The sequence below is a fragment of the Halichoerus grypus genome, chromosome 9 (genome assembly GCF_964656455.1).
Source record: "Halichoerus grypus chromosome 9, mHalGry1.hap1.1, whole genome shotgun sequence".
Classification (NCBI taxonomy): domain Eukaryota; kingdom Metazoa; phylum Chordata; class Mammalia; order Carnivora; family Phocidae; genus Halichoerus; species Halichoerus grypus.
The window spans coordinates 31,793,984-31,821,328 of record NC_135720.1 but is presented as its reverse complement, the minus strand read 5'-3'; the positions used below and the strand labels follow the sequence as shown (position 1 = coordinate 31,821,328).

At 40.5% G+C, this 27,345-nt stretch overlaps 1 protein-coding gene and 2 long non-coding RNA genes across 4 annotated transcripts in view; 2 read left to right on the top strand and 1 right to left on the bottom strand.

Annotated features, from left to right (window-relative positions):
- CCN2 (cellular communication network factor 2) lies at positions 1–3,153 on the bottom strand. Its single transcript, XM_036120818.2, has 5 exons — positions 2,818–3,153; positions 2,486–2,708; positions 2,076–2,327; positions 1,732–1,943; positions 1–1,348 (listed from the first exon to the last, which is right to left on the bottom strand). The coding sequence occupies exons 1-5, from the start codon at positions 2,887–2,889 to the stop codon at positions 1,052–1,054; spliced, it is 1,056 nt and encodes a 351-aa protein (XP_035976711.1). The 5' UTR covers positions 2,890–3,153; the 3' UTR covers positions 1–1,051.
- Positions 1,888–27,345, top strand: part of LOC118553701 (uncharacterized) — a 258,776-nt gene continuing 233,318 nt past the window's right edge. For both annotated transcript variants that reach the window (XR_004926153.2, XR_013441111.1), the window contains exon 1: positions 1,888–1,971. This is a non-coding gene — a long non-coding RNA (uncharacterized LOC118553701). The remainder of the gene's footprint in view (positions 1,972–27,345) is intronic.
- On the top strand, positions 2,826–27,345 carry LOC144379042 (uncharacterized). The gene is made up of 2 exons (XR_013441110.1): positions 2,826–2,890; positions 27,105–27,345. It is a non-coding gene; the product is annotated as an uncharacterized LOC144379042 (long non-coding RNA).

The window sequence follows — 27,345 nt, the reverse complement described above, 5'->3', positions numbered from 1 at the left end:
TTTTTATAGAAAAAATATATACTTTATTTTCAACTAGAAAGGTGCAAACATGTAACTTTTGGTCACATTCTCAACAAGTAAACTGTCCAAAAAACAGTCATAGTCAAAGTAGAAACAAATGCTTCCAGGTGGAAAAACTGATCAGCTATACAGAGCCACTCGCGTTTTCATAAAGGCCATTTGTTCATTAATAGTGAGGCTACCACATTTCAAACTGACAGTTCAGACTTCCAAGGACATCACTGCCTCATATTCAGTAAACAATCTGTTTTGATGAGCAGAATTTCCATTTGAATATCCATTTCATGCTTTGAATTATCAGACAAGCTTTACGTCCTACCTATGGTGTTCAGAATTGAGGCTAACATTTGAAATATCAAAGCATTAAAAACATAAACGAAAAGGCACAAACAACTTTAAATTAACTTAGATAACTGTACAAATATATATATATATACACACACAATATTTACAGTATCAATAAAAAAAAAAATTCTGGCTTGTTACAGGCAAATTCGCTTGCCACAAGCTGTCCAGTCTAATAGACAGGATTCTGATTCCTGAACAGTATCATTCAAATCAGAATGTCAGAGTGGAATCTGCTGTTCTGACTTAAAGAAGAACTTGACCCAGCCTCAGGAAGGCTGGAGAACGCGCATCCTAGCTGTCGCTGGAGGTCAGTGAGCATGCTAAAGTTTTCCTTTTCAATTACACTCCCAAGAGCAGGCACATGCTACTTTAAGATGACAATCGTTTCTGCAGGTGCCCTCCCACTGCTCCCAAAGCCACACCTCAGTATACATTCTGGTGCTATGTGCTAATGTAGTCCCGCTGTCAAGTCTTAACTTTCTTCAAACCAGTGTCTGGGTTGATAGACTATTTGAAGGTCACATGGCACAATATTTTGAATTTGGTGGGACTTTTTCTTCCCCCCAGTTAGAAAAACAGATTTAAATAACTTGCACTACTGAAATCATGTTTACACAAAAATGAGATGTGAATCAGTTCAAGTTATAGCCTAATGAGTTAATGTCTCTTACACTCCCTGGCTTTACGCCATGTCTCCATACATCTTCCTGTAGTACAGGGACTCAAAGATGTCATTGTCTCCGGGACAGTTGTAATGGCAGGCACAGGTCTTGATGAACATCATATTCTTCTTCATGACCTCCCCGTCGGGACACTTGAACTCCACAGGCAGAGTGGTGGTTCTGTGCGGGGTGCAGCACCGACCATCCGTGCACACGCCACAGAACTTAGCACGGTAGGTCTTCACGCTGGTACAGCCAGAAAGTTCAAACTTGACCGGCTTGGTGATTTTGGGGGTACGGATGCACTTTTTGCCCTTCTAAGGAAGACAAAGCCGAAGGAAAAAAAAAAATCAATGACTCTATTAAGGGGAGTGGCTTTCTTCAAGCTCTGTGTGTTTTAGTCTTAAGTTGTCTGACTTTTGTTTATATTTTGAGGAGAGGAAGTTTGAGTCTCATTTGCCAGTTTCCCAAAAATAGACATAGCCTCTCTTGGAATGTCTTGAATTAACTAACAGGGTGGAGAATTTCATAGTGGAAAGCTGGGGGTTCCTATTACACAACATCTCATTCCAGCAAAACAGCTCGATGGTTAGATATTTTTGGAGATAAAAGGTCTATAATAACCAGGGCGGTGAGACCCAACTTTGATCCTATCCATTATGATTCCAGGAAAATTAGTTAATAGGAGCAGAAAATGTACCTTGATGTTCTCTTCCAGGTCAGCTTCGCAAGGCCTGACCATGCAGAGTCGGCTCTGCTTCTCCAGCCTGCAGAAGGCGTTGTCATTGGTAACCCGGGTGGAGATGCCCATCCCACAGGTCTTGGAACAGGCACTCCACTCTGTGGTCTGGACCAGGCAGTTGGCCCGGATCATAGTTGGGTCTGGGCCAAACGTGTCTTCCAGTCGGTAAGCTGTGAGAGCAGGGCACACAAACACAAGGTAAGACGCCAGGATAAGACATTTCCCTCTTCCCTTGGCAAAGTTAGGAGTCAGCCCTCGGGGGGCAGGATCACAACACTGCCTTTGAGGCCGATTCAACTCACCGGCAAGGGCAGGGCCAACCACAGTGTGGTCCTTGGGCTCGTCGCACACCCACTCCTCGCAGCATTTCCCGGGCAGCTTGACCCTCCGCGGGAAGGGGCAGTCAGGGCTGGGCAGGCGGACGTCCATGCTGCACAGGGGCACGCAGCCCACCGCCCCGTCCAGGCAAGTGCACTGGTACTTGCAGCTGCTCTGGAAGGACTCTCCGCTCCGGTACACCGTTCCTCCGAAGACGCAGGGGGCACCATCTTTAGCTGAAGGAGAGGAAGGGAACAAGGGGGGCGGGGGGATGCAAGGGTCAGGCATCGGTAGCAGTAGGCGAGTCGGGGATGCGCGGGGAGCAGGGCTCCGGGGGGCGGGGGTGCGGCGGCGGCCGGGACACTAGGGCCCGGAGGCGGGCCGCAGCTCTTACCGGTGCACACGCCGATCTTGCGGTTGGCCGGAGAGCCGAAGTCGCAGAAGAGGCCCTTGTGCGGGTCGCAGGGGTCGCGCTCGGTGCACAGCTCGCCCAGTTGCTTGGCGCACACGCGGCAGCAGCCGCAGCCGTCCAGCACGAGGCTGACGCCGGCCGGGCACCTGGGCGCCGGCGCGGCCGCACACTGGCACGGGCCGCCGCAGTCCTGGCCGGCGGCGGGCTGCGGGGAGGAGGGGGCGGTCAGCGGGCGCACGCCGCTCGGCGCCCTGGGCCCTGCCCCGCCCGCACGCCCTCCCCCGGCGCCGGCCGCCGCGGGGCTCTGGGCTTACCCGGCCGCAGAGGGCGAACAGGAGCACGAAGGCGCAGCGAACGGGGCCCAGGCCCAGGCCGGCGGCGGACATGGTGGGCGCTGCGGGCGGGGCGGACGGCGGGCGGCGGCGGGGTGGGCGCGGCGGTCCCGGCGCTGGGTCGCGGGCTCGGGCCGGAGGTGGGTGCCTGGGCGCTCCGAGCTGAGGTCTGGGAGCTGTCGGCCGGGGCGGCTGCCGTCGGGGTGGGGGGAGGCGGTCGGTCGCGGGGTTGGAGTTGCACTGGCTGCCTCCTCTCAGCGGGAAGAGTTGTTGTGTGAGGCTGAGGCGGGCGGCCCGCGGCTTTTATACGCTCCGGGCGGCCCCGGCTCGCCAATGAGCTGAATGGAGTCCTACACAAACAGGGACATTCCTCGCATTCCTCCCCACCTTCCTGCCTCATCAACTCACACCGGATTGATCCTGACCCCTTGACACTCAGCATTCCTCCCGTCTGAAAAAGCTGGCACACTCCAGCTAACCAAAAAAAAAAAAAAAAAAAAAAGGCTCAGTATTTCCAGCACCAAATAGGATTTTTTTCGAAAACCCTTGCTTCTTCGCACCACTCCTGATTTATATCATTGAAAAACACATCACAAATTACTATTATTTTTTTATACCACTCCCTTATGTTTCTAATAGCTGTTCCCACTCTATCCACTGACATAAATGCTTTTTAGGAGGTAGGTAGCTAAAGAGGCTAACAGCAGGGATCCCTAAAAAATTCGGAAGGGTCTCCTTTTTATTATTTTTATAATATTTTAATTTTAGAGGCTGTCCGCCTTTGACACTCTTCACAGAGCTGAAAAGGAGTTAGTTGCTTTTGACCAGCTGAAATCCCCAAGAAGCCTACCTGCAAAGTCTACATTCCATATTGGAGATGTAGGAATTTGATCTTTTCTCACTTGAGATAACAGTTTGGATGCCTATTGAGGGACAAGAAAGAGAACAAAGCCAGGGGTCAAGACTATGGATGCAGTTTTCTGGGGGAGATTTCCAGCACTCTTGCTTTGTGTTCTCTTAATATATGTAACAGTTTTATTGTTGGGGGTATAGGGAGGGAAAAAAGAGATGAATGCGCATCAGTATTTCCAGAAAAGTGGGTCTGTTGTTATGTCAGAGCAAATGATTATGTGTTGAGTAGGTAGAGGTTCTGGGTGTTGGGAAGAGAGGGGAACCAGACAGGAGAGCCAGCAAGAAGCTTGGGGTTTACTTGGGGTGTTCTAAATACAGTTTGGGTCTTTGAGAAATGAGTGATTTTTTTAATACTAAAACCTATAATCTTTGAATGTGGATTGGACTTGGTTTGTCTTGCAGTAAAAAATCTGATAATATAACAAGAACAGTGTACCCTATTATTTCTGGTTATAAACTAAGAGTGTCAGTGAATAATATAGTTTAGTAACAACTCTCCACACTTCTATGAGTAGTAATTGTGACTTCTTAATATCCACGGAGCCTGCAGCCTAGTGGAGTAAGATCAGGTCAAGGAAACAACAGGTTTTATTCTCTCTGCTTGTGCACAGAAGTCAAATATGGCCAATAAAGTCTAAGCACGTTTCCATTTCTTAATATTGCTAGTTAGCTTCACTAAAGACTTAATTAATTTAGCATGCCTTCATCTAGAATCTATTGTTTAACTGCTTTTTGTTGTTGTTGTTGTTGTTGTTGTTAATAATTCCAGTTACCATTTTATGTAAAAAGAGTGATTCCAGGGCCCTGGCATTTTTTTTTCCGTTGTGTTGCCGCGTCATTTGACACTGGTGTTTACCAGTAAGTAAATTCATTTCAGTTGTTGATGTTTCACTAAATAGGTTTAAGATAAAGACACCTGTTTATGATGCCAAGATGAGCATTCAGAAGCAACACTACAGATTTATAATTTGAAAACAGCCTGTTTAAACTGGCGGCATTTTTATGTTTCAATTCGCTCTATCGAAAAAGAGCCAAGAAGAAAAGAACCACTCCAGCTTCAGCATCGACCACATCATCTGTGCACAATTACCTCCCCAAGCAGTGCCCATGTCGTACAGTGTAGTCGCCTGTCCACCGCGTAAGTGGCCAGCAAGGAGGGGGGCTCTGAAGCTCAGGAAGAATTTTCAACATTGTTATTTAGTGTTCTTTCCAAGCATTCCTCAAAGAGAAGAGGCCTAAAAGTTCCTATTTAAAGACGGAACATTCCAAGTTATGTTAATAGCCACATGTGTATTAAAGGCAACTTGGCCCCCAACTTTTTCTTCCCTCGTGGATGATTTTAAAAGTCCAAAATATGTGGGAAGCCACAGTGAAATCTTTCAAGACCTAAACCCCAAATTATGTCTACCACTAATGGTTGGGAAGGTGTGGTAGATGGGGAAGGGTAGGGATGTGAAGCTGGAGCCTCACCTAAGGTGGGATGTGGGCTCGGTGGTGATCTCTTGTGGCTTGCAGGGGTGAGGTAGCTGGGAGAATGGTTGAGAATTTTTGAATGCCCTGGAGAGTCTGAGAGCCACCACCAATAGCCTCACATACAGCAGAGTGGAGACTTTCATTCATGGAAGGGATAAATTGCTGGACTGGCTTACAGTTAGGTGACCTGGTTTATATTCTTAGAACTGCCATTCACAAATCTTAGGGAAGAAAGAGCCATATTTCTAGGTTGACATTATTAGAATGATGATAATGAGAATGTTTTATTTCCCAGGATTTAATGATGGTTAACTGGATTAAAATCTTAGGAGTTGATGTCTCCCCGCCCCCCCCCCCCCCCCGCCATCTTTCTTGATTTTCTTTTTCTCCACAAATGTAGCATGGATACTACCATTCTGCTGGGTTGTTAAAAATAACAAGACATATTATAAAAAGAATTTGGCTTTACTATAAAATTCACATGGTCCCTTGAAGTCTCAAAAAAGTCCATAGTTAGGCTCCAAATGGATGATTTTAATATTGGCTAAGAGAAGATATACTGAAATATATAGAACATGGAATCTCAGAATAGAAAAATAATGTTGTGCATTATAAAGTTAGGTTGAGGCTTTGTGATCAAAATTCCTTTGAAGAGTTTAAAATGAAAGATCATTATTAAGAAAGTGACAGAAAGAGAGAGACAGAGACACGGAGAGACACACATGCAAAGAAAGAGAATGAGAAGACACCCAAGATATTCACAGACTCAGAAGTATGTTTATATTGTGTTATGGGGACCATCAAGTGCCAGGAAATTCAAAGGGAAAGGCTGACGCTCCATCCTTAACTCATGCCATGGGATCTGAATTCTTGCACTATTATAAATGACTCAGCAAATGTTTGTGTGCACCTGGGCGGTAAAGTGGAAATAGTGGCTTCTTATAACTTTGTCCAACTCTGACTTATCCCAACCCTTTTGACTGACGGCAAGTTAGAACTGGGAGAGAAAGGTCTTTGAATTTGTGTGCAAAATGGCTAAGATGCACTAATTTTGTCTTGTAAGCAAGTGTTTATCTAGCAAATGCTTTTTTAGAGGGCTTTTTTTTTTTTTTTTTTTAAATGAGGAATTCATGAACTTGGCCACTGAGTCCTGTTTACAGAGCTATATAAGGTATGTGTGTGTCTACTCAGGCATCACTTGTGCAGGTCGTTTGGTTAAGTCTTGTAAGATGTTCAGCTGTGGATGTACTACATTCCTTCTCTTATGTTTTTTGTTGTTTTTTCCCCCCTAAAAAAAGGTTATTTGATCAGGTATCAGACATAGAGAAAACCTGGCAGGACGACAGGAAAGTGGCCAGACTTTGGAGTGTTTGTGTACTTAAAGAAGGAATCTTGCACATTTTCAACTTCCAGTCATAGACATTTTCTTATAAGAGCAAGTAGGAGTCTGTGCCAGCCCTCAAAGCGGAAATCAGAGCTCCCAGGGAAACATACCGGAGGAATGTGACTCAGTGCCAAGACCCGTACGCAATGCATACACTGAGCTGTCAGATTTATAGGAAGTCTGGCCGTATAAGGGCATCTGGACAGGGAGCAGTTTGTTGTTATGGTGGGTTGGGAGTGGGCTTCGGATGTTTCTAGCACGCCTCAAATTCAATCAGGTCAATGAATTCCACTCCAAAAAATGATATGCCAGACAGCTTTTGGAAAAATAGTTATAAATATTATCCTAAAATCTTCAGAGACCCTGGCTTGGTTTGCATTGCCTTATATTTGCTTAAGATGAAGGTTAAAGAGAGGGCGTACTCCCTGGGAGTTCAGAAGTGGGAAAGAAGTGCGGATGTTTACTATCTAAATTACATTCATTTCCTCCCTGCTCTTTCCTCCTTATAATTAGTTCTTGGACTTTCTTGGGATATTTTCTGATGCAAAGGTGTTGGTCCAGAAGGTAGTCAAGGCTGTTCCATGCGGTCTGTGTTTATGTTTTGCCTGTTCATTTACTTGCTTGTAGATGCAGTTGAAGGTTAGAGTGAGAAAGGAAAGGAATTTTTTTTTTAATGACATTTTCTTCAGTTTACTACTTGTCTCACTTACGTTATTAGTTTAATTAAAATCCTGCGCTGCCTCTAGTCTGCTCGCATTAATCTGAGATGGTGCTGGAGAACGTGCATGCTACTACGGGTAGAGACGGGTCTCCAATACTTTTCCTGACATATTAGCGACTCGAATTTACTAGTTTAGCAACCCCAAGTCTTTACAGCCCTTAGTTTTATCAGCCCAAATGGGAAGAGTCTCTTTGGTGATACTTGAGGTGGTAAGAGAGAATGAAAAAGAAGGGAGGTAACCTTTCTTTCAAATGTGTGATTTGGGGAAACCAAATCAATAGGTTTAGGAAGAACAGAGCATTCAGACTAGATAACTATTTCAAAGAATGGGAGAAAGGGAAAGGATAAATTTTTGAAAGGACAAGTGTAAAATTGACATGTGATGTAAATGTGTCCCTAGAGATTCTGCTGAGGTATAGGGAGGTGGGGCAAATGAAGACAGGCCCCATCAGCTCACCCTTTGAAATGTGTTCCCACCTCCTACCAACAAGCCTGAGCCCCTTCTCACAACTTCAGGGCTTCCTGGATATGTGTTTTCTTTTTTTCAAATTATTTATTTATATAAGTAATCTCTACACCCAGCATGGTGCTCGAACTCACAACCCCGAGATCATGAGTCGCATGCTCTTCCAACTGAGCCAGCCAGGTGTCTCTCCCTGGAGTACATTCAAAAACCATTGGGTAGGGCCAGAGGACTGGCTAGAAGGCTGGAGATATGAACTCCATACCTGTCGTCTTATACCTGCCATATAAGCTCAGGGAAGGTACCAGTCCTCTCAGAGCCCAAATTTCCCGCTTGCTCAAGGTTATTTTTCAGCCCCAGGACACCATATTTATGAAAGTACTTTTACATAATGTATTAAGATTTTAAATTTACCAATTTCTTCTGTTTTTCAATGGTTCTTCCTTGCCTTTAAGACTAAGCCCAACTCAGCCTTGATTTTAAAAGCCCATCACAGTCTGACTTTATAACACCATTCAGTTTTGCAAGGATTTTAAAGTGTTAGATCTTTGTTAAGAGCTTACACAAAATCAAATCCTGCTTCTTATTTTTCAGATTAGATGCTCAGAATTGACAGAGATACTTCGCAAAGGAAACTTTTTTTATTTGTCTTATGCTCTTGCATGTCATCTGTATGGGAGAAATATCACAATGTTTTTCTTTTAATCATAGTTTTCAGGATACATAAAAAGAAATTCTACACTCAGCTTATTTTAGTCACATGATGGCATCTGATCCCTTCATTTCCATTTTATCATTTTCATTCCATTTTTTTTTCATGCGGGAAAGGAGGTCCAAATAGTCCTTTCTTCAATGAAAACATATAAGCTACCACTAATCCTTAGGTAAGAGTACAGTGTGTAAATATTAAAGAAAGAACCAAACATTTATTAGTGCCTGTGTCCATGATGTTTTCTTTAGATTATTTGTTTCTCAGAAACCAAGATGGTATTGTTTTGCTTAACGTAATGCCACAGACATTTTTACACTCTACGTATATTTGAATTGACTTTTTCATTTCATTTTGAAATGTGAACTGTGGCACCATGATATCGACAAGCAAGTTTTCAAATTAAATGGAAACTGGTAGCCAGTAATTCTAGAATGCTGAATACTAAGTTGTTCAAATTGTCCAAAGAGTTTCTAAGATGTTTTCCTATGTGTGAATTTTTAAACCACTATGCCTTTGGGAATCATATATGAAAATCTGAACACATGGATAAAGCTTTCTGAGAAAGTGTCTTACCTTCTAAGTGAGAGCTTACACCACAAATGAAGAAAAGCACATTCGAAGCTCTTGACATCATCAGATTTGGAGTAAAAGTGAACTAATGCATTGTTTAATTTGACAGTGGAATGTACAATGCCGATTTTGTCAGATCAATTTAACAAGAATGCTACTCAGAGCTTTGTCTGGGTGCCTGAAATGGATGCCCTGTACGGCTCTATCACCTTCTGTTTATGTAGAGATTTTAAATTTAAAAACCTTCTCACATACACTGTGTCACTTGAGCTTCCTAGCAACTCTGTGAGGTATTATTCTCCCCACTTTGCAGGTGAGAAAATCGAGGTCCAGGAAGGCTAACACAAGCTTGGTCAGAGGTGGAGAGGGGACATGTAAATTTGAATTCAGTTCTTGTGAAGGGAACACCCTTGACTCTTCTTCCAAACTCTACTGCTTCTTTTTGTCACATTCTCGACACAGTGATCTCTGAATGCTGCATGTTCTTAAGGTAGTTACTCCAGTTTTCTTAAACTCTTAAAGTACACACCCTAGAAACATCCTAAAGTACACATATAAAATAAAACACTGTGGGCTAATTGGCAGAGTCAATATCATGCTGTGGTCTGAGATAAGAATGAAGTAAAAGGTAATGATTATGATCTGCATGAGGAGAGAACTTTGGACTTAGACAAAGGGTTTTTTGTTTTTTGTTTTTTTTTTGGCAGTTAAGATTTTTGTGATTTTGCTGTATAGACGGATGGGTTGCTTGCGATCTGCTGATGAACTGATGTAGCTGAAAAAGGAAAAATGAACCAAGATGATGTGTATGCTTTGGAAGGCTTAATATCAGGGTGTGTACCAGTGTGACATCAGCTTCAGCCCACACTGAAAATGTTCAGTTTCTAACTCAGTGCAGTCTTGTTTAGACTGAGTCTCAGACCAACCACAGGCATCATGAAAGTCTTCTTGAATAATTGCATCATTCACTGATTAGCGACCCTGACGATTAAATATCGCGATAGAGCCTCAGGCCGTTGGCACTGAAGCAACATCCTTCCTAAACATTGATTCTTCCCAAGTATCCCTTAATAGACATGGTCTAGCATGCTGTTAACATAATGCTTATTTTGTGAACTTCCTCTTCAGTGAAAATGCACTTTCCTTAAACTGAATACAGTTTGTATTTCAGGCTCACAGCTTTTCCCTTCTCTCCTTTCACAGTGAAATAATGTGATTTGAATCATGCCTAATTTCATGTTGTTAACGGAATGAGATCTATGTCATAACTACATAGAGCAGCGGTTAAGAGTGTTATCCAGGAATGGCAGGTTTATAATGAGGGACTTTTCTTATTGACCCATGCATGCATGTGAAAATTAGCAACTATAGGAAAAAAGTTTCATATAACCATAGACTTGCTAATGTCTGGAAATATTTCACCATTAAGCTCTTTCTCACATAGAGATGATGAAAGTTGATTTTGTCCAAATGAATCTTTTGCGGTGATTTTCATCATTTTCTAACCACTCTCTGTTTATTCTTCTTGCTCATGTTTTTTGCCCTGCCATTTCCATATATGGTTGATTCTCGAGACTCTGTGTGTTTTCAGCTCCGTAGGTGAGCAAGCAAACTTCCGGTCCAGCTTCAGCTAGACTTTGAACCAATTTTACTTTGCAGTAGGGCTGGGCACTGCCATGGCCAAAGTATCCCCTGTTGGCTTTGACTACTTTCCAGGCAGGCCTCTCCCTTACCAGTCAAGCAGATTTTTTCCCAGCTAGCTTCTGAAGGAGCTGCCGGGGGTGGGGTGGGGTGGGCAGCATCATGATACCTCTTCTGCCTCTCTGATGTTCTCACCTCATTCAGCTGAATCCTGGCCTAAATCTAAAGAGGACTCAGCAACTCCAAACTTCTATATTTCTCATGCATCACATCCAGCTTTTTAAGAAGAGAAAATGACTATGTCAAGTACGAAGGGCAATCTGGAACCTACTTTGTCTACAATAAGTAGACTGTTAGACTAATCTGAAGGCAGGTGACCCAAGGCAGCACCAGTGTCCCAAATGCATTGACAGGTGCATCACCAGGCATCCTTTTAGAGAAGCGCTGCTGAGGGTCAGTTTGCTGGGGATATCTCATCTTTCCTGGCAGAGGTGGTGGTAGGGAAATACTGTGTTACCACACAGTCCAATATTCAATCAGGCTGGGCCTGGAAAAGCAAAGGTGAAAAAAGACACTGATGATAGATCATTTAAAAAAAAATTAGATGTTTACATTTTTAAGATCTCAAGAATAAAGCCTGACACAATAAGCTTGATTCATATTTAATCAAATGAGATTTTCAACAGTTTGAGTTTGATATTCTAGAATGAAATTTTATTACTTAAAGTAAGTTAATTCTGTAGTTTAAAGTATTTCATAAAACTAGCCACTGTTTTGGATTTAGCTAGACCAACTTTTTGTTGTCTTGATTTCAAATGTTCTATTAACAGTAACATAGAACTGACCTGAATATAGAATTTGCTGGATTTTGTATTTCTCTTTTTGACTATTTCAGGAGAGAGTTTCTTTCTTTCTTCTTCTTTGTTTCATTATTTAGCTGTTTTTATTAAATGTGTGAAATCCATCAGGCAAATTACTTAATTTAAGCCTCAGTTGGCTCCTTTCAACTTGGAGATACTAGCAAAACCCACCTCATGAGACTGATGTGATAATTTGTAAGGATTAAATACCAAAGATCTTGTAAAGCACCCAGCACAGTGCTTGTCACGGAGTAAGCACTCAAAAAATGTTTGCTAAAGTAAAATAAAACTTTCCTTTTAGCTCATATCTAAATATTTTCAGATTCTAAATTTCTGCCTTAGCATTTGCCAAAAATTAGCCCTTAGCCCAGTAGGTTTTGGGGTCATGTATTATGCAGATTACACAGGATGAAAAGAATGTTGTGACTTTCTCTTGACAGCTTTTTTCTAGCAAGGCACATACCATTGTTATGTCACTTGTGAATGATTTATGAATTTTGATTCTGTCCTTAGAATCGCGTTTTCTGTTTTTTTCCATCAAATTGCCACAGGGGGGAGTATAAGTTCTTGAAAGAAGCAAATAATACAGTTTTAAGGAATTTGATACCAATTATTATTAAGAATGAATGGCCATATCTAAAACAGCTAAACAGATAATATTAATATCCTTGAGAAAATAGAAATATTTATGATAAGATAATAAATTAGGCCACTGTTCAATCTTAGGTTTAACAATTTTGTGATAGTTGTAAAAACAGTGCCTGGAAAATGTCTGTCTGTGACATGGAGAGGTGAATGTGTGTGTGTGTGTGTGTGTGCGCGTGCGTGCACGTGCGTGTGTGTGCGCACAGTGTGCGCATGCATGTGCGCATTATTGGCTCCATAGGAGAGGGGAGAAATTTTAAGTTTCTAGTTTTTGCCAAGTCATAAAACGAAAGATGAAGAGGGAGAGAAAGAATGAGAGTAAGTGTTAATATATAAAACGAGGATGAGAAAGACTTGGATACAAGAATGTGACACAGCTTTACAATATGGATGATACTAAACCCCCTGTGTACATATGGGGAAATTTAACCTTATGAAATTTAATAGCTAGATAACTCCAAAATAACTCCTGTACAAGTGGAAAATGAAGTATCTCTTTCAATAATGCAAATGCATTTAATAGCTGCAAAAATTGTGACCTGATTTTATAATAGTAATAGCCCAAAACGTGGTTACTTCCTCTGCCTCGTTGGAGAAAAGTGAAGCACAACAGAAGTCCTAGGGAAGCTAGATAGAGAAACTTATAGAAAGGGCAGGTTGTTTATGGTACCAACATGACCCCTCCTTGTTGGGAGATAATCAATCATCTTTGCAGATGGTTAGTCAGCCCTCCTCTTTCTTCTTCTTTTTTTTTGGGGGGGGGGTGGTTCCTTTTTTTAATTTAAATTCAATTAATTAACATATAGTGTATTATTAGTTTCAGAGGTAGAATTCAGTGGTTCATTGGTTGCATATAACACCCAGTGCTCATTACATCACATGCCCTCCTTCATGCCCATCACCTGGTTATCCCATCCTCCCACCCCCCACCCCTCCAGCAAACCTCAGTTTGTTTCCTGTGATTAAGAGTCTCTTATGTTTGTCTCCCTCTCTGATTTCTTCTTGTTTTATTTTTTCTAGGTTTGTTTGTTTTAGGAACCAGAATCATACTGTATGTATTGTTCTTTGATGTGCTTGTTGGAGATATTCTCAGCCTAGCACACTCCTTTTATCCATATTGCACAGAATTAGTGTCACTATTTGGGTTGCTTCATTCTGCTGTTATAATTATGCCCATTTTTGTGCACAAACTTGAGCACAGGGGCTGGAATTTGAGGGAAAGAGTGTCAGTTTGAGTCCTTGTCAGTCTGAGGTCAAGGCATATTGACTTGGCATCGAGCAGGTGGCAGGCCGTGCATGCTGACTCTGGCTGGAGGGCGGCGGGACTGTGGATTTGGGACCCACAGGCCGATGGATGGCATCGTGTGTGATGGGGATGTGGCTGGTTTTGCTTTTAACTTTTGTGGTCAGCCCTCCTTCTATCTCTCTGCTTTTCCCAGAAAGTCCTTCTTCAGGACTTCCTAATAAGCCACATTTGAGACTACATTTCCCACACTTGTCCTCCCTTTCTCTCTCTAGTTTGGTGCAGGATTCTGCAGAAACCCTGTCCTAAAAATTCTTATTCTTAGGGGATTTCTTCTCGTGTGTCAGTATAGCATGCTTACTGATTTTCTGATTTGTTGAGGGCTTTGTACTTGGCTCATGTTCTTTCATTGGTGGCCCCTGCCACCATCATGGGTTTTCCGAATAATCACCAGAACAACCATCCAAACTTACTTCTATGTTCTTGTTGCCTGCTTCTTTTAAGCCAACCAGGACTTGCCCCAAGCCCTTACATTACCTAGAACTACTCCATCCCCTTGGGTCCTAAACCATCTATCCTCTCCTGCGTGCTCTCTCTCTCTCTCTCATTCATTTACCCTTGTTTGACCCAATTGAGACCTTGATCTCTTGCCCCCTTCCTTTTCTTCTGAGCACATGGCTTTGCTTCCTTACCTGTCCGTGGTGCCATGTTTTATTTCAACAGTCTCTTGTTAGCACCTCTGACATTCAGCTCCCAACCTTTTATCAAGCCAGCCCTTCGCCTTATTTGTTCCTAGACTGCCGGCCATATACTGTCTCCAGTCTCAGCGGGGCCCTCAGTCCTGCTGTGTTTTGCTTTTCGTTGTTCTGGTCCGCTCTTTCCTATCGTTTCCTTTATCTTCCTTCCAAACCTTTTCCCTCAAGGGTCCTACCCTGCCCCCTGCCTCTCAGCATGGCAGCCCTCCTGCCTACGTGAGACTGTTGGGATGACCAACTCAAGCGCCCTGCCCAGGGCTGATGGGTCTTCAGCCTCATATCCGTTCCTTTAGTGTAGAGCTGCCCTGTTCAGTTCCATAGCCAGTGGTCACATGTAGCGATTTAAATTTAAATTAGTTAAAATTTAAAATTCAGTTCCTCAGTTGTACTGGTTGCATCTCAAGCATTCAGGAGCCACATACAGCTAGTGGCTACTGTATTGGACGGCGTGGCAACCCTTGATGTTGTTGTGGCAAGTACCTTTGGGCAGCAAGGACTCAGACAGACTTCTGCTGGTCCAACTTCTGTCTGTCTGCTGCGCAACCATGTTCTCTCTTTTCCCTTTCTCTGGTCTTTCAGTTCTTTTTTTCTAGTAGTTTCTTCACAGCCTGTAATGATGTGTACATTTCTTTCAAGTAATAAAGAAAAGTCCCCAAACAGAACAACCTTCCCTTTGTCCTAGACATCCCTCTGTATACGGCTCTTCTTTTTTTTTTTACTCTGAAGCACACATGCTCACACACACACACACACACGCACACTCTGTATTTACTATTGCAAAATACTTACCTTTGAGTTACCATTCAGCCTACTGCAATAAGGTTCCTGACTCTAGCACTGCAAATTGGCACCAAACAACCTCTTTTTTACTAAATCCAGTGGATTCTTTTCAGTTCTTATATAATTTGGTCTCTCTGTGGGTGTTGTGTTGAGTCCCATTCTCTCTCCTTCTCTTTGACCATTTCCTTTGATCTCCCTTGAAGTCTTATTTCCCTCTGCCTATCCCTTTGATGTGGATGCCCCATAGTCTTTTGTTGCTGGTTCTTTTCTTACTTACATGTTCCTTAACTACACATTGTTGATGGTTCCCTGCTCTCTGGATCTCAACCAGAAACTTTTTTCTAGGTTCATCTTTGCTGTGTACAGGACATTAATTTGAATGTCCTACACAGATCTTAAAGTAAACATATTCAAAACCAAACTCATGCCCCCTACCCCCAAATCTGTTCCCTTTAGTGTGTTCCAGGATGCAGTATACCACTCCGTATTAAAGCCTGTACATTGTTGGATGTTCTTTTTTCTCTTTCACTTCCTATATTTAATCAGTCACAAAGCTCTGTGGGCTCTGCCTTCTCATTATATCTTCCCAACATATCATGCCATCAGCATCTTTTGTCTGAATCACTGCATTTGTCTTTCGGTTAACTGGTCATCTGCCTTCTTCAATTTATTCCCTCTGCTGCTGCCTGAAGAATTTATCAATTCCAAGTGCTTACTCAACCTGCTTAAGATATTCATACAGTTTCCATTGCTTCTAAGCGAAGGCCCCGTGTCTGGCTCCTATCTTGTCCATTCTTATGTCTCACTACCTACCACCCCTGCCCTATTCCCTGTTTTTCATTTCCTATTTTGCTCCAGTTAGTTTCAATAACTTACAATTTTCTCATGTATTTCATGCCTTTATAACTTTGCTCATCTTGCTCATTCAGCACTTAGAGGAGTTGTAAGGTGTGTTTACACCAAATCAACTTTTGACTGTAGTAGGAGCTCATTTTATATTTGATCCAGGATAGATGCACTCACACATACACATACACAGTGAAACAAATTTTAGAGAGACAATATTTATTGTTGCTATAGGTAATACCTTTGATATTTTAAAATTGATTTCTTTCCATTTAAAAAAATGCTGGTCTTGATCTCTAAGCTTATTTTACTGTCTTATTGAACCCACACTATATATATATTTATATATATATATTTATAGTTTCTCAATATTACACTTACAAAATATCCTAGTGAATACAGACTTCATCAATGTGAAAGAGATATAGTTTTGCTTTTACATTTGTATTTTCTAATGTAATTATTTACAACATTTTCTAATTCTGTCATAGTATTGGGATATAGCTATGCTCTTCAGCCTTTTTTTTTTAATATAATGGAATACATAGAAAATGATAACATTTTAATGGCATTTTAGAGCAAAGGCTTTCTAAAATTTCTAAAATTCTGGAATGATAAAGGTAAAGAAATTGTTTTGTTTAAAGATATCAAAGATCATAGCAGAGCTTACTGGCAAATTGCTATCTTTTTTTTTTTTAGTTTCTAGGTAATTTAAGGTTTTTCTTGGAAATTGACTTCTGAGTATTTGTGAATAACCTCTCACATAGTATCAACTGCAAACAAATCCACTATTGAATAAATTCCTTATGTAAAGTTTGGGAACTAGCTTGAACTTTAAAATATTCTACAAATATTCCATATTTAGCTAAAATTGCATAATTACTAAAGTTTTAGGAACTATGGTGATTTATATTATAGCATATTTATATCAATTCGTAGGTATTTTGTATTTATTGATTATATAAATAAAGTTTCTGAGACTCATGTATTCATACCTGGCAAGTTTATGTTTTTTAGAATACTAGGGACTACAGTGTTTATTTTATTCAAGCCATAATTTATTAAGGTAAATAATTCTCTAGAAAATTGAGTAGTAACACTAGTACGTGTTTAGGAAAAGTTGCTGATTGACTGCTTGATGTAATTTAAAAAGTTAATACAGTTGTTAAAGTTGCCTAACCTAAGGCCTAAGAAGATCTTGGTGGAAAACTATTCCGGACTAATAAATCTATTCAAATAATCAAAATTAAAGTCAATCAGTGATTTGTTGTTGTTTCCCTTCTAAATAAATAATTTATAAATATTTTGATTTTTTTAAGCATTTGCTATATTTCTAACTGTTTTAAATGCAGTGGGATATTAAAAGATACCTAGTTCTTGCTTACAAGGAGGTTACAATCTATTTGCAGAAGCAGGTCATACATAGACTAAGAGTTAAACAAATTGATCTCACATTTGTGTGACATAGGAACCACAGGACATTGAGAATTCTGGAGATTGGTATGATGTAATATTTCATGATTCTGAAATTAGAACTTTTGAGGAACTTTGAAGCATAGATTCTGATAGAATCACATGCTATGAGGCTTAAGAGTCCTTGCTCGAGTGTCGATGGGTTGGTGGTAAGGCACTAAGTGGTCATGGAGGGATATAGCACTCAGTGCCCCGTGAGTGAAGAGGAAAATGTAACCAACATGGAGAAACCTGGTGTGATTTTTCATGGACATAAACTGGATTAAATGATAAGGAAAAGAGGAGCAGCAAGGGCATTCCAGACCTTGGGAATGGTGTGAACAGTCTTGACTTTGTAAATGCTGTGGCGTATATGGAAGAGAATAGATGGGTTGTTTTGACCTGAGCCAACACGAGGATGAATTGGAAAGAGTAAGTAAGGGAGTGCAGTGTAAGAACCAGAATCCTAATTTCTTTCTTTTACCCTTATGTTGAATACATCAATTTTATTTTGAGTCCTCTAATCTTTTGGAACATATATACATTACTTTGCTTTATAATAGTTCATCAGGGCTTAGAGAGTTTTAAGAACACGTTTGCAGATTTATAGGGTAAAATTAAAGAGGGCCTCAAAAACTAAGAATTAATAATGCTAGAATTGTTATGCTTCTGTTTCTCCTCTTGCTTTAATAAATAGTATATATTACTTTTTCTCTCCACAACCTGCAGAGTACCAGGCATATAGAGAAAACTTAAAGCACAATAAATATTTGTTGAACTAATGCATCTTTCTTGAGGGCAGAGATTATATTTTTTCTTCTTTTTATGATTCTCCATGATTCCTGATAGGATGTTTTGCACACAGTGAGCATCCAATAACTCTAAAGAATTGAAAATGTTTATATTAATCAGGAACAAAAATGGCTAAAGTGAATATTAGTTGGCCAAGGTGTCTCACCAATTCTTTCATTCATCCATTCGCTCAGAAATGGATGCACTCACTGGACACTGTGCTAACATGAGGTCTAGTAGTCTAATGATGACTTTATAGCAAGAGCTTCATGCTTCCATGCCTTTGTGCAGGCTGGCCAACTCTTATTCTTTCTTCAACTCTCAGTTCACTGGCCATTTTCCCTTTTGGTATTCCAGACTGGGTTAGGACTTACCCTTTCACAGCTTTTCTCTAAATGTATGGTGGTTTGCCTGTATCCTTTACCAGACAGAGTTCCACAAGAGCAGAATTTAATCATTTCCCTTTTTCCCCGATGTACCAAGCTCAGCATCTTGTTTATAAATGTTACTTGATGGGAGTTTGTTGAGTAAGTGTTTGTAGAACAAATATAATCTTTAATGATGGTGTTATCAGACATCTGGCTTTGAACTGGCAACCTGGCTTTAAATATTGTATTCAGAGACCTAACTGAAACAACAAATACCAGAATTACAACAGTTTGGAGAATAGAGATTAGTCAACAAGAAAGAAAAAAGGAAAAGTCACAAAAATGCAATTGTAAAATGCAAAATGAAACTTATATTACCATTCATAGGGTATTCATATTGAGGGGGCATACACATGTTTTTACGGTGCTCGACTTCTCCTGTGCATCTAGGGCCTTGTTGAAAGTGTGACACTTCGGTGTACACCGAGTGTGAGAACAGAGGGCAGCGACCCGAGGGGCCATCCAGTGCGAATACTGGTTAACTGGAGAAATAAAACCAGATTTCAGAGTGCACAAAGGCGTGCACCTTTCAGTGATAGAGGCTCGTCTCTGTGGCGATGGGAAGAGGAGCCGCCTCTAACTCTGTCACCCTCGTCTTCTTACTACACCGTCCTACTTTTCCAGCAACCCCCTGTGTGCAGTCCAGAAATAGCTGTGGGGTCTCAGTGGATGGTGAGTGGTCTCCCTCCTCAAACACACTGTTTCCCTGTGACCATCCGTGAGCTTGGGAGAGGAGGCGTCTCTCCACAGTCCGCCAACGTGACTGTCACATGTGTTACTGCTAACAGTCGTGGCTACCTTCATTGAGGACCTGTGCCAGACTGGTTATAGAGGTGGACTCAAATCCTCACACAACCTGCACGTGGATACAATTTACTCCCTTTTTGCAGATAAAGGGGGTGGCAGAGACTGGGGAGATGATGTATCATGTCCATGCCATGGGGCCGAGAAGTGGCAAAACCAAGATTCCCACCTGGCCTCTCTAACTCCCCAAATTCCATAGGGTTTTCCAGACACCACATCACCTTTTATAAAGTAAAGAGGATAGACTGACCTATCCATATTTGTTAGGTAAAGTGGTATATCAAGAGGAACAAAGCATAATGTTTTCTGTAGAGTTTAAATACCTACCTGTTGCTGGATAAATGACTATGTGGATTCTTAAAAAGAAAAGGAATCCCTTACCTGTCACAACATAGATTTAAGATCACTACAGCAACTTAGAATTTCACGAAAATGTGAAGCAGAAAGGCAAAATTCAGAGACTTCTTTATTTTTATTTTTTTAATAACCATTGCATCAGTAGAGCATGTAATTTTTTTATTTGGTTGTGTATAATAATAATAATTAAAAAACTAACAATTTTCCTAGGAAAGCGTACTTGGAAGAAATTATGGAACTTGTGTAATGCACAGAATATTTTTTTAAACCAGTGTAAGTGCCTACCACCTCATTATTTTTAGCTTGAGCTATTATTTCTAAATTTAAAAGGCCTAGTTAAAATATAATTGTTAATGAAGCCATTAATGTTTATTCAAAGTTTAAGTTAATAAAGAGCTGTCTATTTAAATACCCAACTTACATAACACTCAAAAATTTTATTTTTGACACTCTCAGAACAAATAAATAATAATTGTATCATTAGGTTAGAAATATGGACTGAATAGTTTTAAAATATTTTTCAAAAACTTGGCAATCTTGTTTGTTAACAAATACAGTGAAGTCTACTATCATATCTTTATTTATTTGATTGGGGGTTTTCAGTTCCCACCAGAACTTTTTGAGAATTAATAGAATTTATATATAAGGTTAATGTGGTTATTTACTTTATATGAACACATATGACATTATACAGTTGGAAGCTACAGTACCTCATCTGTGTTGGATCCTGTGATAGCAATGATGTCATTCTGTTCTCAGAACCTACTTGGAAGAGAAGTTAAAACAAATGCAAAACTTGGGGTGCCTGGCTGGTGCAGTCAATTAAGTGTCCACTCTTGGTTTCTGCTTAGGATCTGGTCTCAAAGTGGTGATCTCAGGGTGGTGAACTCGGGGTCGTGAAATCAAGCCCCCCATCGGGCTTCATGTTCAGTGCAGAGTCTGCTTCAGATTCTCTCTCCCTCTCCCTCTGCCCTTCCTGCTCGTGCTCTCTCTCTCTCAAATAAATAAATTGAGAGAGAGAGCAAGCATGAGTGGGGGGAGGGGCAGAGGGAGAGCGAGAAGCAAACTCCCTGAGCCCGATGTGGGGGCTCAATCTCACGACCCTGAGATCATGACCTGAGCGGAAGGCAGATGCCTAACCCACTGAGCCACCCAGGTGGCCCTAAAAAAAAATTTTAAAACCAGAGGGAAGACTAATTACTTTTAGCACAAGTAGATTTTTGTTTCTCTGGATTTGATAAAGTGTATTATTTTTCCTAGAAACTCCTTAGGCCCAGCTTGTGTTTGTCTTAAACGTCTCCATATCCCTAAGAGAGTGCTTTGCAGATTAGTAAGTATGAATTTAGCTTGATTGGATCAGGCTACTCTTGGGTTAGCTGGTACCCTAAAGGCATAGAGATGGAGCGTTCCTTTTCACTAACTAATGTGTGCAACTAGTTCCTGTTCCATATAACTCCTGGAACTTCTCTCAGATAGTCACAAAGAGTAGAAAATGGCTGGGTATTAAAACAGGACATAACAGACCCAATAAGTCAACCTTGTTAGATTTCCCTTCCCTTCACTCTGGATTAGAGTATCAGGAGTTATGCAGAAAGGTAAACTCTGAGTTACGCTTCTCTCAAATTCTGCCGGGTAATTTAGGTAAATAGCTTGTCTTTGTGGTGTGTTTACATATGGATGAAGATAGTGGACTCACTACCATTGAGAATATTACCAAGAGAATTCTAAAACTGTCTGGATGTTATGTAGGTGGGCGATTGTTATCAGTCAAGAGAACTAACAATTGAATTAGAAGATGAATGGGTAAAACAACGTAAGAGTCAGTATTTGCTGGATGTCTTTAAAAAACCAACCAACCAACCAACCAACCTAAAACATTGAATCAAAAGTAAACCAGAATGGAAGTTCACTAAAATTGGTGGCCCTTAAAAAAAAATAACCAACTTATACTTATTTGATTTGTGGACTAATTCATGATGCATATATCTCACCAAAAACTAAAAAACAAATGCGAAGTGAGGTCAGATTTCTACCTTCCCTCCCCACCCCCCTCAGAAAGGAAGTTAGAATTATTTAACCCACACATTGTATGGGGTTGGTTATTAAAGCTGACTTGATCTGAACAGTTATAAAAGTTCTACATGTATAGAAGTTCACAGATACTGTTATATGGGCAAATCCTAAATGGAAAGGAAATGTAATTTCTACTTTGAATATGCAATTAGCAAATTTAGGAATAGGAGTTTTCTTTTTAGCTTGTCATGAAAATTAACACCATGTCCGTTGGTTGATGAAGTGACAGACAGAGCCTGACTTCCTACAGTGAAAAAGGTAAAGTATAAGAAAAGAACAGCACCTGTGGAAATTCAAACCTATTATCACATACTGACCAAATCTTACCATTTAGTATATCCGTTTGGAAAGTAGGTTTTTATTTGACGTAAATATAGCAAAAATACGTGCTTTCTTTTAATTTCAGTTTATTTTTTCTTAAAAACAAAAGGCAAGGCTCCTGTCCTATAAGATAAATAAACTTTAAGAAGTGTTTGCTAATTGCCCTATCTTCTAAATATGGCCTGCGGTTTGTCTTTAGAAAGTTGCAGAGTAATGAAGAAGAGTCACACAGGAAATACTGACAGTTTTATTTATAGGAAAATTTCCATGAAACAAAGGAAACCATTTTTAAACTGTCTTAGAATAGTTTTTTAAAGCTTAGTTTAGGATAGTGTAATGGAAATTAAAACATGACTGTTATTTGCAGTTATTCCTTTAATAATAAGAATGATTACACCAGTTTTGGTGATTAGTAATACTATTGATGTAACTCCCTAAGGCCCTTATGAATTTTTATGTAGGTAAAATTAAAGTCTCCCCCCACCCCCCACCCAGGCTTGGAATATATCCTTAGAGACTTGTCCAAAGCCACATAGCCAGTGGCAGAACTGATGTTAAGTGCACATTTCCTGACTTGAGCTCTGTCTCTATTGCTTTTCCTTTTTTCTCATTACCTCATCCTATCTTATTTAATTTATGATGGGGTAATATATTCTGAGGAAAATAAAAAACAGGGAAGAGTAAAATGAATTCTAGCTTACTGCTGTTGTTTTTAGCAATTTTCAACATCCTGGTTTACTTCATTCCCAGGGTACTAATGTCCTGAAGCGGACGCCGGTGTGTAGCAATGCGCCACGGTGTCTCCAAAAAATGGGCTCAGGAGTCAGATCACTGGGGCGAGGCTCTCGTTAACTGCGAGAGCTTGTGTCTCAGCTTCCTTTCTGGAAAATGGGGAATGTAGTAAAACCTACTTTTTGCAGTTGGGAGAATTCAGTGAAATGTATTTATTTAAAGTGTTTAATACAGTGTTGATGTATATATATTAGTGCCCCCCAGCTGTTAGATATTGTCATATTTACTTTGATAATTGATATTATCAAGAAAGAGGAAAGATATGCTCTCTCAAATTAAAATACTAAAAAAATTGGAGATCAAGTAGAAAGTCACTTTCTGGAGAGGGCTTCTCAGCGTTCCAGTGATTTCTCTTATAATCACTGTTAGCGCATGGTAAAGCCCAATAATCAAGAAACCGGAGAATAATGTTTTCAATTATTAAAAACTACATAAACCAGAGTAATTAGCAGCTTAGTTACTAAATTAAATTATTTTGCTTTGAAACTCCAGCTTTATGCTGAAAAGAATAGACTAAGAAGTCCTTTTGGATGTGGCCTTAGTTTTCAGAAAGTAAGTATTGTGATGAATTCTGAGAAAATGAGTTTAAGACATGGATTAAATATTATGGAAGTCTTGGGAATTTGTCTTAGAAATGCTTAGTTTGGGCACCATGAAAGTAGTTTATTTTTGGTTCTGATTATAAAAGTTGACAGCTTCTTTTTTTTTTCCCCTCATCTGGTTAAACATGAATTAAAACCTTGCAGAGTTGGAAAAATTTCTAGGATCATGTGGTCTTCCGCTTTTCATGGCACCTATGGCAGAAATATAATCTCTAGAAACTAAGAGGAGCTAACTTGGTTCTTGCAAGAGAGGGGGCTGGAGTTCGGCTCAGCCCCCTTGCAGAACCCGGGCTCTGTGGAGCGAGGACAGACCTCTCCTGTTACAGGTGAGGAAACGGAATCCCGAGGCATTGTGTGCCTTGCTCAAAGACACACTCTCAGACAGACAGTGGCAGAACCAGTTGGTGAACAAACCCTCTCCTCTTCTGTTCTTTTGACTGCACGCTATATCCTTCCTAGTGAAGAAGCTGTAACTTAGAGCCCTTTACAATCCCCGATTCTTTTCTCTTCTCTGCTTTTATTATAGAGCTGTACCTGACAAGAAAGCCCATTTAACTTGGTATCAGCATGAGGGGCATTTCCTTGGATTAGTTAGTGCAAACCCATCTCAGTGTTTAATTGACTAAATCATTATTCACCTATTGATCACCTACTGTGTGTTGGAGCTCTGGGAATGTCAAGATGATGAGCACGTCATCTTTTTCCCTAATAAGTATAAGAGGAATATAGAGATAAACACATAAAAAAATGCCATGTCTCTTATAGCTGCTTAGCTAGAAAATAAACATTGTCTTAACAATGTTGATTCTTTAAGCCTTAAATAGTAATCATCAAATAATACATTGCTTGTGGTAAATATAATATGTATACCAGAAAGGCAAGATAGTTGATTAATTTTATATTTTTATTTCAAAAAATTTATTTTCTTATAAATGAGTTTTTATTAAGGAGGTTATTTAGTTATTTCCGTGAGTCACGACTCCCATGGGCAGGAAGCCCCCTGGTCTCTGTCAGATGGCTGGGGGACTGATGAGGATGAATAATGCTGAGGATGGAGGAGTCTCTCTTGTAGTCTGGTATAGTAGAACCTGAGGAGATCGTGGTAGATTATAGATCTCCTGATAGCAATCTCTCTTTATGTAATTACCGATGGCCATGGTCATCGCGGAACTAGTCAGAGTTGATTTAAACCTCTCAGTGATTGAGTCTGATTGATTAGCCATGATCTAGACAAGTTGAAAGACTTCCTTTGGCAGGGAAAATTAACTGGAACACCAGAGGCCCATGTAGCTATGCCAGCTTCACTTCGGGATTCTTGGCCTTCTTGACGCCTTGCTCGTAGTGGACGTTCAGGATTTTGAGGATCACCTAGTCTGCCTGATGTGAGCGCTCACCTGATTTTCTGCCACTTTGACATTGAACCATGCCTATCCTTGTCTGCTACAGTAAATCAGGCTGTTTCTACTGCATGCTATTGTAGTCGGCTGCCCGCCTCCATACCGTGAACCCCGTCTAGCCTCATTTTACTATGTCAAACTATATTTACTGCTTTACCAGCCTTAAGGAGGGAATTGGATTTCTCTTTCGATGTCCGTATCATGAATGAAGTATAAGAGGAAAGTGGCTTTGTTACTGGAGTAGGTAGAAAGACGTCTGGGTGGCTCAGTCGTTAAGCGTCTGCTTTCCGCTCAGGTCATGATCCCAGGGTCCTGGGCTGGAGCCCCGCATCGGGCTCCCTGCTCGGCGGGAAGCCTGCTTCTCCCTCTCCCTCTCCCCCTGCTTGTGTTCCTGCTCTCACTATCTCTCTCTCTGTCAAATAAATAAATAAAATCTTAAAAAAAAAAGAAGTCAGCATTTGGGGCAACCAAAGTGGCTAGGACTAGAGGGGTGCATTTCTGGACAGGAGGAAACCACGGAAAAGTAACCCAAATATCTGCATATAAATTCTGCTTATTTGCTAACTACTAACCTGCACATAAACAGGGCAGAGATCTCAAGGGACCTAGTACAAAAGTACATCTGATGGCCAAATAGCTGACTGCGGATATTTGCAGCCACATGGTGCTTGGGGAGAGATTGGAATTTAAGTGCTGCCAACATAGAGGGGTGTTGGTAAACAGCCTCAGGCTTTTGGTGGAGACCCTGTCTGTCAAGCCCCAGGAGGAGGGATCTTAACTCTGGGGAAAACTGAAATAGACAAGAGCTAACAGAGCTTCCTATCAAGATCACCTGGTGATTTACCATAATTTTTTTTTTTTCTGAATGCCAGGGAAAAATTTAACCCTCTTTGAAGAAAGATATCATTCAGAGTCTCCATAATATTCGATAAAAAATTGTAAGACGTGCCATAACACAGGAGGAAATAACCAAAACCTAAGAGGAAAAAAACTACAATAAACCCATAAAGGATTGAGAGATTACACTTATCAGATAGGGACTTTAAAGTAGCTATGTTTAATATGATCAAGACAATGGAGAAAATGATGTACCAAGATAGTTGAAGAGATGAATAATTTTAGCAGAGAATTGGAATCTATAGAAATTCATCAAATGGACATTCTGTAAATGAAAAATACAACACTAAGAACTTTAGTTATTTTGAACAGATGAGGGAATACATCAGAACACAGGGTTAATAAACTGGAAGACCAGGTCAAATAAACTAAGAGGAAAAACAGAATGGAAAAAACAGACTAGTGCATAGAAAACACATGATCCCCAAAGTGGACTTCTGAACTCACTATCCTCCTCACTATCCTCACACTGCGGAGCTCTTCCTTCTAGACTGTTGGATGCTATTGGAAACATCCTCCAATACATCTAATTTCATTGCTGACCCAAAGCATCTGAAACTTGAAGGCAATTCAGGGAAGAGATAATTTTGTTGGCTTTAATTTTTAATGGAAAACTTGTTTCCTTTAAGTGGTTATCTTTGCCAAAATTTGACAACTTCTGAAAAGAGAATAGAGTACAAGGTTCTGGAGAGTAAGACTGATCTGGGTCAAGCTTTCTTCCTAAAGGAAATAATATAGTGTCATAAGAATATATTCATACTTTCGTGTTTTTAGCTCTTTTTTATTCTTATTCTGGTTTTCTTTTCAATACTGTTTGCATCAGGAACAGATCCCTGCCTTCGTCCCTTCCTCCGCTCTCTTTGCTTCCCGCTTTTGATCTGACGGTGCTTGTGCTCCTTGCCTTTCTGCTGTATTAAAAGTCTATACGGTGTTCCATTTCTGGAAAATTAGGCAGAGAGCAGAATTTTGAACCCAAGCCTTTGTAATTTGCACCATGGAAACTGCCTCACCAGCTGCAGTGCATCTTTTCTGGGTTTTAAATCTGTTTTTCTTGAGACTTCTGTGCATTGCCTGTAGACCCACCCTGACACCATTGGGGGAAAAGATAATATACTCTTACAGGAGTCTTATTGGTGCCTTGGGAAAAGATAACAATATGAAGACCTATTTATGAAGATTTTAGGCAAAAGTGGTAATATATTTTATCTCTTTACTATTCACTGATTTGCAAATAAAAATTGACCAAAACCCATTGTTTGATATCATTCAATGTTGCCTATTTTATATATCTGAAACAGGCTTCTGACCTAGAAATAACACTGTGTTCCCTCCCTTCTCCTCCCGTTTAGACACCACAGCCTCTCCCCAAATCCTTGATGGTAAAGAGGTATCTCCTGGACACAATAACAGATGGATCTAATTGCAGATAACTGATTACCCCACAACTCTGCTTGATGCACTACTGTGACCCAGTTCCTGAGTGTAGGAAATGACCAGACTTGGATTATACTTGTCCACACCGAAGGGATCCCAGAAGCACAGCAAGCTGGAGGAAATACTAATTATAATATTAAATCACTTTAAAGCTTT